The following is an 18,694-nucleotide window of genomic DNA, read 5'->3' as shown; positions in this document are numbered from 1 at the left end:
TCAGTTATTGGCCCTGCTTCAATGGGAACAGTCCAGCCCGAACTGCCAGGCCGGTCCTCCCTGATCTGAAACACAAGCAACGCAGAATGAGTCGCCCTAGTTAGGGCACATCAGTCAGGTATAGCTTGATTTCAAAGACACAATGTGCACAGGACCTATGTCTGGGCATAGCAGTCCCATTTCAGGTGATGCACTAGGTTACTTAAAAAGTGATGGATGGAACGCTTGAATGAATCTAAGCAACTGGTAATTCCTCCAGGCTGCATCCCAGTCCATCGTTATCTTGCACACCATGCCACCTCCATTGAACCCAGCCACATACAAATCAGTCCTCATCCTGCCAGGTCAGGTCCTCCCTGACACAGAACACAACCAACTCAGAACGGTTTCACCATAGTTAGGGCTCATCAGCCAGGTATAGCTTGGTTCCAGTGACAGTATTCATGGGATCCATGTCTGGGCATACCAATCCCAGTTAGGGTTGTTGTGTAAGCTACAACTGGCGTAGCTCTACAAAGTTGGCTTTCCCACCCACCGATGACCTACGTGAACTTAGTTCAATGCACCAGTGCAGAATATGAAAGGCAGATTATTGTAGTCCCACAGAAGTCCACTCAATACATAGGTGAAGTGATATAATTGCTTTTGGGTTACTGAAAAGCCCCGTAAAGGGGATCAGGGACAGTGCAATAACGGTAGACCTAATTAGCTCTTCACAGTATAATACACACAGTAATAAAAAGAACAGACATTCACTAGAAAATATTTATTACAACAGTTTGAACCTGTTTCTCAGTACATCTAAAACAATTACACAAGATATTATAAAAACAGCAAGAAGGCACAATACAACCAACAAGACTAAAATGAACTTTTCTAACACGGTTAAAATGTCATCCATAAGTCTAACACCCTAATTCTACTTCTATGTGCTCCCCTAGGAGAGCATGTAGTACAGCAACTAGCGAAATAAGAGTTTCTTGGGGAGAAGCGGCGCACTGCATACCCTGTTCACAGCTCAGGCTGTCGTTATCAGAAGGGCCGTAGAGTAGGTGTTCCCTGAGAAAGACCCTATTCAAGCATTCCATCCGTCATGTTTTTGTATGCTATTATATTTGAAGTAAAGAAGTGGCCAGACACAGGCAGCAAATTTGTCAGCAAAAAAACCTCAAGTGGGAGCCACACTAATGGTCCTTTATTTTAAGTTACTAGAACTGCCACCTCTGCTACTTAATATTTTGCAGAACATAGTTTCTCTGGTGGTCCACAAAACATGTATTTTTTAAGTTTGTTTGCCTACATTTTGTTTTGGGCACTAATAATAGGATTTGGTTCCCAGCAAGGACTTTTGAAACTCTTCCAAAAGCTGGGAAGTACTGTAGGAAGTTAGGATCCTTCTCCATGGTTACCCCCACTATTTGCCTGGTGTCAGTGTGTTTTAATTAGTCAGCCATGGAAAAAAGGGCCTCTGTTGCGGCCAGTGCTCTGAGGAAGTTGAGACCAACCCTGTTATGGCCACACCTCCCTATTCAGACACCCCACAAGCCCCTCTCTTGGCTTAAACAGTTGACAGGTAGTCACCCGACACTTTGAGAGGATCCAAGCCCCTACACTTCTCAGTGGACCACAGAACAGGGAGTATCCATGCCAGTGCAGTTGGACCTTCCTGATGTGGCCACTAGGAAATAAAGTCTCATCTGGACAAGGTTAGCCTTATCTCCTTTCGTTTGGGGGGGTGGGGGCGGGGCTTATGTAGGATCCTTCTAGCATGGTTACTGCCACGTTTTGCCTGGTGTCAGTGTTTTTTTTACTAGACTGACTGGGATCCTGCTACTCGGGACACCAGTCACTGTGCTTCCTCCCTAAATTTGTCATGGTAAGTACTTCTGCACTGCCACAATTGGCTACTGGTGTACCCCTGTAAGTCCCTACTATATGGTACGGAGGTACCCAGAGCATAGGTACACCAAGGGTATCCCATGGGCTGCAGCATTTATAATGCCACCCATGAGAGACCACTCAAACTGTGACTACAAGCCTGCCACTGCAGCCTGTGTAAACTGGTGCTAACACGACTTATGACCGGTATAAGTTTCCTTATATCTGAGGTCACTACACTTAAAACCTATAAGTCACCCCTAAGGCAGGCCTATTAATCCTGAAGGCAGGGTGCTGGGTTATAAGTGTGAGGGTGCCCCTGCAGGAGCAGGACACCTTTACAAATCCCGGAGTCGATTCACCAGGCTGTGTAAGTGCGGTCAGCCAACAACAACTTTATTGAATGATTAATTAAAATCCTTTACAAAAGCGGGAGAAAGTGCAAGTTAGAAAAGGTTAAAAATAAGATACATAAAATCTAAATAAAACAAGAAGAGGTTAAAATGCAAAGGTACTATAAGTAACTGTACATAAGGAACTTTGTACCAAGAAAGGTCAGTTTAGAAACAACTCATGTCGAAAATGCCATGCGGGGGGTACGCATGTTGCGGGGGGCTTCCTGTTCTAGTAAGAGTTAGTATAAACATAAGTAGTATTAAAAGTGCTATGCGAAGTAGTTGCAAGAGCCTGTAGTCCTTGAAACATGATTTATTCAACTGTCCCTTCTCTGGCCGATCGTAAGAACATTCCAGGAGCCGCATAAAACTTCCCAATTAGTGCCAGCTCCATCGGGACTATAGTTGTGTAAATGTGCCTTAAGGCCTCCTTCCATGTTCTTACACCGTGATGTATGAACATGGTTCTTAAATACACTTGACAACCACTTTTTCCAGTGAGCTATATAGTCTTGTATTGGCAAGGTTAAGAGCCTCACCCTCATGAAATTTTGTAGGACTTGCCTTTCAGGACCGGCTTTTAAATAGGGCTGGCATGTAGTAGTTTAATGTGAATTAATAGGCCTTCTGCACCCAGAACTGGTCTGACCCGTTCAAGGTCTTGTTGCCTCGAGATGTTCCTGCCACACTTTTTTAGCAGGTTCTTTAGACTACACTTTGATAATGATACATCTTTTGAGAATTCGGTTGATAGCCTCAGTGTTTTTTTGGCCATGTGCGGTCAGTCATTTTAATACATATAGTGGCCATGCATCATTACGCGATGGCTAACAAAATAGTGGCTCTGCCGAAACTGGGCATGTTTAGTATCAAACATGTTGGAATCATACTCCAACACCGTTAACAGTGTGAAGGTATGATTCCATACACTGAGGTGCTCCTCCAGGAAGACCCCAGTACTCCCGGTAACAGCCTTTCAGGGTCTCTAGCAAGCCTGTGCTGCTGCAGACCACAGAAACATTTCTGCCGTCCTGCTGCTGAGCAGAGCTCGAGCAGGCAGAACAATAGGTTTCCTGTCACAGGAAGTTGAGACCATCTCCCAGACAGGACTTAGGGCATTGGGATGGGGACGCTTGCCAGCACCACCAGACTGCTTTAAAGGGCACATTTGGTGCCCTCTTTGCATACTCCAGTTTGAGACATTTCAGGGAGCCCTTGGCCCCTGCTCTGGAGTGAAACTGTACAAAGAACATGGGAGTATCCTCACCTCTGTCCAGCCCTTCCTCTGAGAGGGACACCTGAGTCGTCCTAACCCATTTCTTAGGGTATAATAGGGCTTACCTGTGGGTGAGTCCCAAGATTCGTCATGGGACAAGACTCAAGCCTGAAAACAAGTCACTCATCAAACGTCTGGACACTTGGACTTCGCCTGGTACCAAGACTGCATCATGGAAGACTCCTGCTGCTCCAGCTGTCGCTGTTCTGCAAGTCTTCTTCATTGTCTGTGTTTGTGTTCCATCCAGGATCTTCAACAGACCTGTGGGCATCAAGGACACCACTCCCCAGCACCTGCAGGCACCACAATGAGGCTGACCGGTCTGCTGCTCCTGACTTCTCACGGACTCCGAAATGCTCAGCAGCACAGGTGGTGGTTCTGCAACTCTGTGCAATTTTGAGGCCAGTATTCCTCATCCGAACCGCTGGGACTAAACCACTGTGCACCTTGTCGATTTGCCGGTGCCAAGGCTTGTTGGCACTGCATTCCAGAGATCTTCAGGCTACAAGAAGCTCCAGGCTCTCTCCCTGCCAAGATCTTCGTCTTCACCACATCCTCTGCACCATGGGCCTTTGATGAGCTGCTCAGGGTCCTCTTGCAACTCCTATGCCTTTGGACTGTCGGTCCTCTCAAGGGTCTTCTCTTGCTTCAGTGGGCTCCTCTGCTTGCTCAGGGCCTGCTCGGACTCTCCTGCACTGGGTGAGTCTCTTGGACCTTGCTGGTGGCAACGTTGCGCCTTCATTGTGTTCCACGTCTGTTGATGCTACCAAGGCTTGTTGGTGCTCCCGCCCAACACTGAACCCCTGGTTCTCGACTCCTGACATGGGACAGCTCGTGTATGGCTCCTGGTCTTCCTCGCCTGGTCCCCCACAGCTGCAGCGACAAGGTCACAATCAACACTCTTGAGTCTTCCGTCATCGGTGGCCATTGCTCTTCCATGCCTCCTGGCCACCTCCAAGTGCACTGACTCTATCCTCTCTGCTTGCAGGTTCTTCTCTTCAATATTCCACCATACTCTTGCCCTGTCTTCACCAGTGGCGTCTTTTCTGAAGTGCTCCATTGTGGTCTACGGTGGTTTCTGACCTCACATCACACTTAAGCACCCAGCTTCCCTGGTGTAGGTGTCCTGGTGTCTGGGTTATCCACGGGTGGGGTGACTCTCCAACCTTCTGTCTTCCATGGGTTTCTTCAGGGTCCACTGGGAAGGGACATTCTTCAAAACTGCAACCCTGACTTTCCCGTCGACTTCTATTGAGTATGCGGTTGTGTTCCCACTCTGCACACAGCCTCCGTGGGGTTCTTGGGTACTTAACTTGAGTGGTTCCTTGTGTCCCCAGCTCTTCTGAATCTTCTGGTCCAAGTCACGACTTTGGTTGCTGTTCGCATTCCACTTTTTTAGTATATGGTTTGGTCTCCCCTTGGAGACCACTGTGTATTATGCTTACTTACCTGTTTGCAAAAAAAAGTATTATGTGTATTTGTGTTGATATCTCTGGGTACAAGATATACCAATGCGTTAGTGAGTGTTGTATAATAAATAGACATTTTTATAAATACAGTGTGTGGTTCTTTTTCATCTAACCTACACTATATCATTAGATCCGGTAAAATAAGCTCCTTAACACTTCTTCTGGACTAAGCCTGAAGGCTGCATTTCACAGCTACTACTTAGAGAGCTTTCTATGGTTGTCTAAGACCACTAAAATCAATATAAGGGTTGTCTGGATTAGTGCAAGGTGCTTCACTTAAATAAGTATGCACCATATACTAAGAGAGCCTCCTACAAGTACCCAGCAAAATTCAACTGTAGCCTCAAATTAAAGATTAAACGCTTTCTTACAGACGGGAAGCAAGTGTCTTCTGTCGCCAGTTTTACTGCACACCCAGTAGGACATTGTACAGAACATAAACCCTCTCCAACAATCACCAAGATTACCATGCATCATTTTCTGCTCATCTTCAATGATTTTAACCAAACTATTAAAGACTTCTGGTTTTAACTTATTAATAAAATCCGAGAGGGCGGGCTGAGTCGATGAAATATTGAGGTTAGTTGCTGAGTGTGGATTGGTCTGTTGTCGGTCTTGCCGCGCGTCCCTGTGCGGTGTTTGATCTAATGGCAATACTGTTTCTTTGTTATTGATACCTAAACCAGTTTTATAACAGTCAGATATTATTAAAGAGTGTTTTTCGTTGGAAGAGCCATATGCAATCACCAAGATTACCATGCACCTCCCCTAACACAACAGATAGAACATTCACCGCTACGGCAATAAATGACCGCACACACACTCACAGATTCAAACACGACCTACAAAAATATATTAAAAATTATGCTGCAAAACCAACATTATGGAATCTACAAGACGTCTTAGCAAAACGGCAAACTCTCCCAATCCTCTACTTCTACCAACCTGAAACTCCTCCCATTGTTCACCTTCCAGATGTTGTTCTGATTGAGTTGTTAAAATATCTTGTATGAGTTTAGAAAACACATTAACCACACCTCCTCACGGGTCCAGAGGATTTACCTTAAATTAGGCACCCACACTAATGTCGACTAACTTTTAAACTTTCCTCAATTCTAAAATCATAACCCCATTGGTTTGCTTTTCCTCCCTCTGAACTCCTCATCATTAACCTCTATAAACTTTGTCCTTCCCATCCAGCCCAGAAAATTACACTGTTTGGCTTACTGCTCTTATTACTTGAAAAACGTTTCAACCCAGAACTGGGACGGGAAAGTCATCTATATGCTTGCTGTCTTCTATACAATTGACATTTCAATCTCCCCGGGTGCTTCTAGCCAAATGCACTCTCCTTCAAGGTTCTAATCTAAATGGTCTAAGAACTGGTGAATGTGGCTTTTTTTCCTAGTGGCGTTATTATTTTACTTGACTGTTATTACTTCTGCTTGAGGTGTAACACACGGATGTCTTTACTTGTCAGATATTCGGTTTCAGTAAACAATTAAGTCGTTCTCACCAATCCACATTAGCGTTTTGCTCTTACCTTATAATCACCACATTCTTTAACCGTTAGAAAAAGCAACACGTTTATGAGTGTCTATATGGCTTCGATTTCAAATCTAAACGTTCAGTACTTATGAACTATCTAGTAATACGTGTGCCAATTCATATAATGTATACTAAGTACAACATACATTCTATCATCAGGCTGTAATATACTACATTAACATACAGGAATCTGAGTTTTTCGGTAAAAGCAATATCTAACTAACATATTAAACTTATTTTAAATAAGCACACCACCATAAAATTATTCAGAGCCCATGCAGTGAAGCATCACCCCGGCAATTAATACATTTTTACCTTAATTTCTCTGCAGACTGTGTTTTCTTCTTCTGTGTGGATATAGAACTTGACAGTGTTTTTCTGCACATCTTCAATAATTTTAACCAAACTATTAAATACTTCTGGTTTTAACTTGTTAATAAAATCCGAGAGGGCGGGCTGAGTCGATGAAATATTGAGGTTAGTTGCTGAGTGTGGATTGGTCTGTGGTCGGTCTTGCCGCGCGTCCCTGTGCGGTGTTTGATCTAATGGCAATACTGTTTCTTTGTTATTGATACCTAAACCAGTTTTATAACAGTCAGATACTATTGAAGAGTGCTTTTCGTTGGAAGAGCCATATGCTGATTCAACCTCGCAATGCAGTCCGTGTACATATGAAGCATTCTTATTACTTGAACGCTCAGCTAATGGAATGCTTAATGTAGTCTCAATGTGGGAAACTTCATGGAGGGAAGCCACTGGACTGTGACGTTGAGAGTGCACATGGTAATAAGGCAAGGAAGAAACAATACTGTTGAGCTTCTCACGGAGGGCATCGACATAATGCTGGACTTGAATTTCTGAAGTCTGGATATGCAAATGGTGAGACAGTTTTGCCACTCTTTCTTGCGTAGATAAAAGGGGAGTGGAAGTTTGGCTAATATAGTGAATGTTATTTTGTTTTAAAAGCTGTTGAATCCTTTTTGAAAAATGACTGTATTCATCCAGCACAGTACTCTCTATAATTCCACCATGCGAATGTCTAGTTGCAAACATATGACGTCCTTCAAAGAGGCTTTGATGCTCAAATTCCTCTCCTGTATCATTCAATAATGTACTTGTACTAATTGTTTGCAGATCCAAAACAGGAGAGTAAGGAAAGTCAGGATCTATGCACCGAAGTCTTGTCATTATACGTGGATCATTAGGAAGGGCGTCTGCAGGCGGTAAATTAACCAGCTCTTCTGAAGATTTCATACCTGGACGAGAAGAAAACATTACACTTTATTTTATAAGATGCAATGAGTACATTTGTAACGGTAATGTTTGATAAATAAAAAACCGATCAAAAAGTCACAGCTGCTAAAGGAACAAGTTACTTACCATCGGTAATGCTCTTTTTCATTCAACCCAGATCTCTTGACTGGGGGTGAATGCATGATTTATTCAGCATTCCATCCATCATTTGTTTGCGTAGCACTTTCTTTTTGATACGCCATCTACCTGCAGATTTCTCACCATGAGAATATTCTCCAGTTGCCAGACTGGATCTGGAGGTTTTCACAGTAGTGCCACGAGAGGGCGACATGTGGCTCCGCAATGGCGGTATTATGCTCCTGAAGTGATGGCGCAAATCCAAACATAGGTGTCATCCTTGTGAGCGGACTTCAGTTGCTTGACTGACTTTCTGCACCCTCGGACACGGACCACCAAACGGGTACCAGTGTGCAGATCTAAAAGTTAGCACCTTTTTATATAGTTACTAGAAAACTATTCACAGTCAGGAAGAGGGAGGGCAGTGAGAAATCTGCAGTTAGATAGAGTATCCACCAGAAAGAGCTTTAGTGAGGATAAATAACTTGCTGTTCTGATGGATACTATAACTACATATTCCTCACATTGAGAACAGATATCAATCAGTACCTTTCAAGATGGAGAATCTGTGGAGTGGGTGCAGACCAAAACGTTCTGCATGACCAAATGGCCAAAATCCCCTTCCTTTTGGACCTGGCTGTTAAGGCAGTAGTGCTTCATAAATGTGCACTCACACACGTTAAGGCCGGACAGGTGTAAAGAACAGGCACTTTGGGCGCCAAAGCAGTGGTAGCAAACCTCTTGGGGTCTAGTCCATGGAGTCTTGCCCTCTTTCGAAGGGTGGCGTAATGCAAAGAACGTTGGAAGAGTGATGGATTGTCCAACGTGAAAAAGCATCATAAATGTAGGCAAAAACACCATTTTGTCTTGATAAAAAGTGGTGCGAGCCAGTTGCACCGAGGGAGCCTAGAGTTCACTCACTGGAAGAGCTGAAATGATCACAACGAGGAAGAGAAAAACACTGGCGTGCATTAAATAAAAGGAGGTACACATGAGGAAAGTCAGTACCTACATAAGATCCCACTGTAGCCTTACATACAGTTTGGGAGGGAACATATGTCAAACATTTAATAACAGCATCACAACTTGTGATTTAAACAAGGACGGTTGGCCGAGCAAATGCAAAAAGGCCAACAGGACCAGCAAATAATCCTTAATGGTGCCACATGCAAGACCTTCCTGGGCCAAATTTAAAACAAATAACAAAACATTTGACAGTCTGACTTATAAGAAGTCTGTGTTGGGGACTCCACAGCAGGCTATAAATCTGTCCCAATGCTCGGCGTAAATACTTTGTAGAGGGACACCTGCGGCTAGGATGACATCCACAATGCAAGCAGGCACATCAAACTTGGTCAACTGCCACCCAAAAAATCTCCACCAATGGATGTGTATAGTTTGCAGGTTCAGATGCAGAACCCTGCTGGCTTCTGCGACAGAAGACTCTCCTGAAGGGTAACCTGATCAGGATACATCTGCTGATGCCCACAAAATCTGGGTCGCACACTCTCCTGGCCCAATCCAGAGCCACGAGGTGACTTGGGCCTGGTTGTTCCTTACTTCCTTCAAGACTATGGGCAGGATAGACAGAGGAGGAGAGTCGTACTGAAGTCCCACAAGCCACTCTAGCCTGAATGCATCTCCTAGAGATAATGTTCTTGAGAACTACAATAAGTTTTAGTTTTGACACTGCACGTTCACCAGGTTGGAAAAGATCCAGACAGGGATTGCCCCGCTGCCAGAAGGTGTCCTGCACCACCTCCGGAGGCAACCACCATTTGTGATCCGCCAGATGTCGCCAGCTGAACTCTACTGTCCTGGTGTTTAAAGATCCTGCCATGTGCTATGCCACAACCACAGAAGTGCCCTGACATGTAGTGGACAGAGCTCGCAGAGTTTCACTTCGCGGAATTCCATGGAGTTAGAGGGGAACTCCACGAGATTCCGCGGACGGTTATATTATTTATTTTATTTATTTATTTTATTTATTTATTTTATTTTTTAGAGTTTTATATAGCGCAAACAAGATCTTTGCAGATAACAGAGCGCTTTACAAAGCCAGGTGGAGGGTAGGGGAACAAGGGGGCATAGTAGGGAGGTAGATCAACAAGATCATGTACATAGCACCAATATAGTATATAACATAGTATCAATATAACGTATAGTACAGGTATGAGGTAGCAGGCATAGTTGGAGCGTAGGCCACCAACAAGTTCATGTACATAGCACCAATATAGCATATAACATAGTACCAATATAACGTATAGTACAGGTATGAGGTAGCAGGCATAGTTGGAGCGTAGGCCATCAACACGCTGTAAATAATACAGATTAATATTATTATAAAAATAGTACGTATAGTACGCATAGTACAGGTATGAGGTAGCAGTGCATAGTTGGAGCGAAGGCCATCAAAACGCTGTAAAAAATAAAGAAGGACTAAAATGCGTCAAAACACACGTGCGTAGGAATATATAGGCAATATCATAACACCATACTGGTAATACTGTTCTTAATGTAAATCAAACGAATTGTTCAAGTGTATTTAGCCATAAGGATACTTTTGACCTCTTTCTTAAAAAGAAGGGAGGAAGAGATGAGCCTCGTTTCAGGAAGAAGTGCGTTCCAGATCCTGGGCGCCATACCAGAGAAGGAGCGTTTGTAGGTTTTTTCCTTCCGGAATCTTCGCGGTTTCAGCAGAAGATTGTTCGTGCTCCTGGTAGTTCTGGACCCACCAGAGATTGTCAACTTATGAGTGAGGTAGCTGGGTGATTTCAAGTGTATAGCCTTGTGCGTCATGCAGGCAATTTTCAGCTGTATTCTGGCTTCCAGAGGCAGCCAGTTCAAGGCTTTGAAGTCAGGAGAGATATGCGAATGCTTTTTTGATCCAGTGATGAGTCTCGCTGCCGCATTTAGTGACGCTCTTAGGGGTGCAGTTGTCATTAGGGGGAGGCCGCAGAGGGCCATGCTGCCACAGTCTATGCGAGGGATGACTAGAGCTTGTACTGCTGTTTGGAAGTCTTTTGCTGGGAGGAAGGGTTTCAGTTTTCTCAAGGTGTTTATTTGGAAGTTCGCCCCCTTAGTAGCCTTGCTGATATGCTGCTGCATGTTGAGGTTGGTGTCTAGTGTTATGCCTAGGGATTTAGCTGAGTCCACGATGGTCGGTTGGACATTGAGTGCTGTTAGGTGCTTAAGCCATGTTTGTGCGGAAGATATTTTCGTGGGAGGTGAGATTAGGAGGAACTCAGTCTTCATAGCATTGAGTTTGAAGTGGTTGTCAGCCAACCAAGATTGGGTGCTTCTGATCGTTGAATTCAGACTCAGGATGTCTTTGGGGGATCGTAACTTGAGGTATATTTGAGTGTCATCGGCGTACATGTGAAAGTGTACATTGGATGCTTGTAGCAGAGTGGTGAGAGGTTCCATAACTAGGTTGAACAAAGTAGGGGATAGGCAGGATCCTTGAGGGACGCCTAACGATACAGGTACAGACATTAGGTTTTTGCTCTTGAATTTTTGAGACCTGTTGTGTAGAAAGGAAGTGAACCAACGAAGCACAGTCCCAGAGAGGCCCATTCTTGATTTTAGGAGTTCGAGTAAGCTCTCATGTTTCACTGTGTCGAATGCTGAAGAGAGATCGAGAAGGATGAGGAGGCAGGTATTGTTTTGATCTAAGATTTGGATGGCGTCGTCAATAATGTGAGTCATAGCGGTTTCAGTACTGTGCCCTGCTCGGAAGCCTGATTGGTGTGGGTTGAGGAGATCAAACTGTTCTATGTGCTTTGTCATTTGCAGTTGGACGCATTTTTCTAGCAGCTTGGCGAGAGTGGGAATGTTGGTAATCGGACGGTAGTTGTTTAGATCAGTGGGGTCGGCTGTTGGTTTCTTCAGTAAAGGTGTAACTTGTCCAACTTTGAGGGAGTCCGGGATGGTTCCTTGTTGTAGTGAACTATTGATAATTTTAGTCCAGAGTGGGAGTAGCAGAGGGATGAAGTCTTTTACGGCGTTAGCAGGAAGAGGGTCAGTGAGGTGATTGGATGGTTTTAGGGTGCTGAGTATTCTGCCAATTTCTTCTTCAGAGTAGGTGTCAAAGGATGACCATGTCGCATTGTTTTTTAGTTTAATGGGTGTTATGCAGTTGGGTATTGAGTACAGGCTTGCGTCATTGAGGAGGTCGCTCCTTATATTGTCAGTTTTATTGTTAAAGAAAGCTGCAAAATCTTCACAAGAAGGGGTAGTGCTGATAATGTCGACAGCTGGGGGTTGTTCCTTAGATTGAGATCGGATTAGTTTGAACAATTTACTTGGACGGTTTTTTGCTTGGTCTAGCTGGATTCTGAAGAACTCTGACTTTGAGCGTTTTATTTTCCTGAAGTATGCATTCCTCTTTTTCCTAAGAGTTTTGAGATGCAATGTCGAGGGAATTGATCTCCAGGTACGCTCTGCCGATCGCATAGCCCGTCTCTCTTCATTGAGACTCCCGTTGTACCAGGGGTTGGATATCTTAGTGGATACTCTTTTCAATTGCATTGGTGCGGCCTCATTGATTATTGTGGCCATGGAGTTGAGATAGTGGTCAGTTAGGTCCTGAACGTCAGAAGTGTCGGTAGGGGGGAGTAGGAGATTGCAGCTGTTAGGGGGTAGAGAGTTTGGATTGAGTTTCCTCATGTCTCTTTTCCAGACTTTGGGCATGGCGTATTGCACCGGGATGAGTATTACTTTTTCCTTGATGAGGAATGTGATAATATGGTGGTCTGACCAGTCACAAGGTTGTATTGAGTCGAGTTGAGTGGTGCCTTCTTTGGAAATGACCAGGTCGAGGATCGAGCCTTTGTCGTGTGTCGGGGTGTTGCAAATTTGAGTGAGATCAGAAGCGGTAAGGAAACTTTTGAGGCTGTTAACTACTGCGTCACTGCAATCATTCCAATGGAGATTGTAGTCACCAAGGTAAATTTGTGTGTGTAGCCGTCCTGCGTTGATTGATATTGTGTCCATGAGTTGTTGGGAGAAGATGAGGTTGTCCCCCGGGGGGTGGTACATGATGTGTAACGAGCATACAGGTTTGTTCTCACTGGTGACATCAAGGCAGAAGTATTCACAGGAGGTAAGAGAAGGGGCGGTGACTATTAATAGAGAGGATGCTCTTGTAAATGCAGGCGATTCCGCCACCTGTCTTGTTGGGCCTTGCAAGTCTAGTGATGTAGTAGTTGGGGGGGACTAGGATATCCATGATAGGATTGGAGGATTCGGTTAACCATGTTTCAGTTAGTATGGCCAGGTCAAGGTTCCTAGACAGGATGAGGTCAGTGACCTCCGTCGAGTGTTTTTGGGCCGATCTACAGTTGAGAAGTGTGCATTTGAGACTGGGGGTGCAGGGGGAGGTGGAGGGTTCCGTAGGGAGAGGGACTTTAGTGAGGTTGTTGGGAACAGAGCCTCTGTTGCTATACGTGGGGTGCCTACTGGGGTTGGAGAGAATCGTAGAAATGGACATGTGCGTGTTGGTTAAGCTGTTTTGGGTTGCCGGGACATATGTGCTGAGTAGGGTGTGTATGTCGCGGTCCGAGAGAGTCTTGATTGCGTGCTGGGGGTGGTTGGCGGTATTGCGAGAGGGGATAGAGGTCCAATGCAAGGAGCGATTAGGATGTGTCTTGATAGTGCGCTTAGGCCTGTAGGAGGTATTGCGAGAGGGGATAGAAGTCCCATGTAAGGGGTGCCTAGGATGTGGGGGGGAGTTGAAAATTCGTTGAGACGTGGTGGTGAGGGGGGGATGGACGGTGTGCGTGAGGAGTAACCCTTTGAGCGAGTGGAGCTCTTCTTTCACTTGGAGGAGGGCGGTCATGATTGTGTCCAGCGTGCCGTTGGGGATGGGGTTAGGGTCATTGGAAGGGTAATCAGTGACTGGAGGAGTGATACAGCTGCGGGACGAGTGGAGACTGGTCGTTGCAGGAGGGCAGGTGTAGTAATAGGGAATGAGAGTGGGGGGGAGATGTTGAGGGGGGAGTGGGGTCCAGGAGTGGGGGGGAGCTAAGGGTGGGGAGTGAACTGTTGAGGGAGGAGTGGAGTCTTGGAGTAGTGGGGGTGCAGGGGGTGGGGGAGGCGATGTTGAGGGTGGGGTGTAGGTCTGGACAGGTTTGAGTGCCGAGAATAGGGGGGGCGCAGTTGAGGGAGGGGTGAAGGCTAGGCGTGGGGGGAGTGCAGGGAGTGGGGGGGGGAGATGTTGCGGAAGGAGTGTATGACAGGAGTCGTTTGAGTGGGGGTGGGGGGGGAAATGTAGAGGGAGGGGTGTAGGTCTGGAGTGGGTTGAGCGCCGAGAATGGGGGGAGTGCTGTTTAGGGAGGAGTGAAGGCTAGGAGTGGCGGGAGAGCAGGGAGTGGGGGGGGATATGTTGAGGGAGTAGTGTATGACAGGAGTTATATGAGTGCAGAGAGTAGGGGGGGAGATGTTGAGGGTGGGGTGGGGGCCAGGAGGGGGGGGGGCAGGGAGTGGGGGGGGAGAGGTCATGGCTAGAGGGGGAGCTAGGTGCGGCGGGAGTGTAGGTAGTGGTGGGGATGGAGAGATTTGGGGGGTATTTGGGATGGCATAGCGTCGGGTTGTGCGGGTCAGCGGCGGTGGGTCGTTCTGGGACGTTAGTTGGAGGTGAGGAGTTCTGGTTCAGTTGGATTGGGGTATGTGTGGAGGGCCGACGATTGGAGAGGTGCTCTTTGAAAGTGGGGAACAGGTTGTCAAGTAATTCCAGGTTCCTGTCTGTGGATTGCATTAGAATAGTCCCGTTGTTGTAAATAGTAATGGCTGTGCTGCCCGGGAAGAGTTTGGATGGTGCGATGGAAAGTGAGAGTCCATGGGCGGATTTCCTGGTGGTGGCGACGTTGAGTAAGGCAAGGAAAGCTTTTCTCCATTGAGCTCTGCGTGCGGTGTGGAAGATAATATCAGTGTTCAGGGATCCATTTACCGGAGAGAAGTAGGTATCGGCAAAGGGTGTTTCAGGGTGGGACCTCAGGAAGTTGTGTTTGAAGCGTTTAGCGGCTTTTTTTGTGAGCGTGGGTGGGTAGATTATTTTATATGTGTGCTTGCCGCAGTGATCCATGTTAGGAAGGCGTAGGGCGGGTGTGGGAGAGTGAGCAGAAGAGATGTGCCGGATCGCAGATAGATGCAGACAAAATGTTATAAAGATCCGTAGGAAGTAAGGCGTAGGGTGGGTGTGGGAGAGTGAGCAGAAGAGATGTGCCGGATCGCAGATAGATGCAAGCGTATAATACTACCGAAATAGTGTAACACAATACATAAGCCCACAGCAAGTTAGTGCGTCAAGTGACGCTAATGCGCAGCCAGAAATGAATGAATGAGGTGGCAATCGGTGCAGGGTGAGTTAGATGCAGGTAGAAATATCCAAGGTACACTTAGAAGTATAATACTGCGATAAAGGCATACACTCCCAGGTACACGTAGGAGTATAGTACTGCAATAAAGGCATACACTCTATCACCAGGGGGATTAGGTGCATAGATATGTAAAAGTGCGCTGTGAATGACATTAGTCTCAAAGAGTCCAGCTCTTAGTGTAGGGTAACAGATGAGGTAAACAATGCACTCGAGTGTGGTGATGTAAATACCTTTTTTTTGCTATTGCTGCTGCTGTTCAAGATGGCTGCCAAAATAGACTGTAAGGCAGCATTGTTAGTCCTTTGTCCCTTTTCCTTTCTGCTGAGGGCGAGATAGTCCTATTTCTGTGTTGCTGCTTCCTGGTTGCTGCTTGGAGGGAAGGAAGAGACTTATCTTCCTTTTAGTACCCCTTGAACTCGTTGGAATGCATCCTCGCGGCCGAAGTAGGGGCGGTGGTGTGATTTATTACTTGTTTGTTGCTCCTTTTATGGCCCCCGCCATTTTGCACAAAGGAGATAATGGCGATGCACTCCAGCCGGCAAAAATCATAAACTGGGAGATCCGGGCAGCGTGAGAGAGAGCCGACAAAGGTGCAGGGAGAGCAGCCTTCTGTGCACAACCCCCTATCGAAAGACTGGCGGCCGATCAGCGTCCCTGGACCTGCTGCAGCTCTGTTCCCACTAGCACCCTGTGGCATCCGGGGGGGGGGGGGGTGTCAATACTCAAGGCGGGCCGCCCGGCTCAGTCCCGCTCCCGCCAACCATGCGCGGCGCTCCCTGTGAGCGTGCCCTCCCAGGATCGCGCTGAAGGTGTGACTTCCCGAGCGGAGCCAGTCTCGTCTCGTCGGGTACTGCGGCAGACCCACCGTCCCTCCCTGGGATCCGTCGTCCGGTGCAGGCAAGAGGCAGGAGGACCCTCCGATGAGGACCCTGCTCCAACCCCTCTCACCAACCGGCCGTCTCCGAGGGCTCCCGCAGATCTTCCGCCGAGCTCAGGCTGTGCCTGAGCTCGGCGGAAGATCTATATTATACATATATAATATATACTATATATATATATTATACTATATTATACATATAGACGTGTATATTAAAGACAAAGGGACACAATTGTTTGCTATACCTTTTGCCACTAGATGGCATGGTTTACAAGCGCGCAGTGGAAATCCCAATTTTTGCATGCGTGAGTTTAGCATCAAGCATGTACATTGCTTATAACAAAACCTTAATTATTATTTTGTCTTACATCACTTGGGCGCCGATAATTAGATAAGTAACAGCGAAGCTGTGTGTGTGGCAAACAACCTGCTTCATATGCTTCATCTGTTTTTCCACCTTTCCAGGGTGCGAAATTGGTTGCAAAGTAAACGAGGAAAATTTTGAGATACAGGGTCTTACGTTGTTGTAACTTGTTACTAAGAACTTGCCATAATGGCTTTCTACTTCCAGAAACAATCTTTCATTTTTCAATTTTCTGTCAAATGGGTTGCTCACTAGATCATTATGATAAATAACGCCAGCAGAGAAGTTTTGCAACGTGTCTGCAAAACTAAATAATTTACATAATGTATTGGGAAATTAAATGACTTGTAGTAGATCACACAAAGCATCAGTAGGGAGCTGACTACCAATACCTTAGGCTTGTGTTCTAGGTGCAGCGCTGCGCGGAAAGCAGTGCAGTAGTAGTCCAGAGCGTGTATTACTGTTTAACAGCTCAACAGAATTTTCGACAGGCCGGATAAAACACAAGCATGTCCTACTCCACAGTGCAGTGCTGAGAACAAAAGCAGCGCAGAGGTTTCCAGCGACTCAAGTGTTAAACAGCTTAATACAATTGTAATGCGATATAAACAAAAGAACATGGTCTCTCCTACTTTTTCCCATACAACCCATCACTGGCCTAAGGCGTAGCAACTCATCCCTGTCACTGGAGTCTAGCAGTTTGTAGTAAAGGAATGATGCACAGTCCACTGTGTAGGTAGGATTCCTTATTGTAAGTTCTTTCCAAGATAACAAGTATAAGAGTAGACCCCACCAGGAGCCAGCTGTTAGCAGCTCAGCCTGAGTTGACAAACTGCCACAGTCAGGTAGAGAGAGACACAGTGAGCCAGAGAGTCAGACAGGCATTCTATGATGTCACAGATGTCATAGGACAGTCTATCTAATGAAGAACAGTGGAGAGGACATTTACCACACATCCTCTTCCCTTATAGAGTAAGAACAGAAAAGAGAAACAAACGGCAAAATACCATAGAAGCAACAAGTATCGCATGAGATATCATTAGCATGAGCAGAAGTACAAAAACATGCTGAATTTTAAAAGAACAGAAAAAAACAAAATATCACTATATGCCACATCCCCTTCCCTTAGGGTAAAAGCATGGTTTAGATGAAAGAGAACCAAAGTAGCAAAGAAAGGTGGTCACGCTCACAAATGGTAACACAAAGGGGTAAACACAGGGTAAACACCTTGAAAAACAAATGCGAGCGTAGACGCAGACCCTTTACAAACTCCCTTGACAAAAACATGTTGGCGGAGAGAAATATGATAAAACTCCTCACAAAGTCCCACCGACAAGAAACCCTTGGCCACGAATCTCAGGCAGTAAGATCTTGAAAGGAGCAGAGCGTCAAAAAGAAAAGAGATTTAACAATCTCCACCAAAAATAGAGAACAACACAGGGTACAACCCTTTAACCGCATGCGTGCGGGCGGAATTCCGCCCGTACGCTGAGTTTTTTAAAAACGCATGTTACGTGACGAGCTGGGCTCGTCATGAGCGTGCGAGGAGGCTACCTCATGACGAGCCCAGCTCGTCATCAGCGTCGAAGGGGTTAAAATCACAGCCTCCCCTAAGTAGGGTACACAACAGGATAGTCAACCTGGGAACAGAAACGGGGCATTGACTACCCACAAAAATACAACCACCCCAAGGTAGGGTACACCACAGGATAGTGAACCTGGGAACTGAAAAGGGGCATTGACTACCCACAAATACACCACCACCCTAAAACACAACCTCCCCTAAGTAGGGTACACCGCAGGATAGGAACCTGGGAACTGAAATGGGGCATTGACTACCCACAAAACACCGCCTCACCTGAGGAGGATACACAGCAGAAAAGTAAACCTAGGAACTGAAATGGGCATTGACTACCCTCAAAAACACCATCTCCCCTAAGTAGGGTACACCGCAGGATAGTGAACCTGGGAACTGAAATGGGGCATTGACTACCCACAAAACACCGCCTCACCTGAGGAGGATACACAGCAGAAAAGTAAACTTAGGAACTGAAATGGGGCATTGACTACCCTCAAAAACATCATCTCCCTTAAGTAGGGTACACCGCAGGATAGTAAACCAGGGAACTGAAAAGGG

General features: G+C 46.0%; 1 protein-coding gene across 4 annotated transcripts in view; it reads right to left on the bottom strand.

Annotated features, from left to right (window-relative positions):
* The window catches only part of LOC144782290 (protein TASOR-like), an 865,833-nt gene that overhangs the window by 149,891 nt on the left and 697,248 nt on the right, over window positions 1–18,694 (bottom strand). For all 4 annotated transcript variants that reach the window (XM_078661579.1, XM_078661582.1, XM_078661580.1 and 1 more), the window contains one exon: window positions 6,882–7,822. In XM_078661579.1, coding sequence (XP_078517705.1) covers window positions 6,882–7,822 — 941 coding nt within the window. The remainder of the gene's footprint in view (window positions 1–6,881; window positions 7,823–18,694) is intronic.

The sequence above is a fragment of the Lissotriton helveticus genome, chromosome 9 (genome assembly GCF_964261635.1).
Source record: "Lissotriton helveticus chromosome 9, aLisHel1.1, whole genome shotgun sequence".
In the NCBI taxonomy this organism is placed as follows: Eukaryota; Metazoa; Chordata; class Amphibia; order Caudata; family Salamandridae; genus Lissotriton; species Lissotriton helveticus.
The sequence above is the reverse complement of the archived record's forward strand: the minus strand, read 5'-3'. Positions and strand labels throughout refer to the sequence as shown.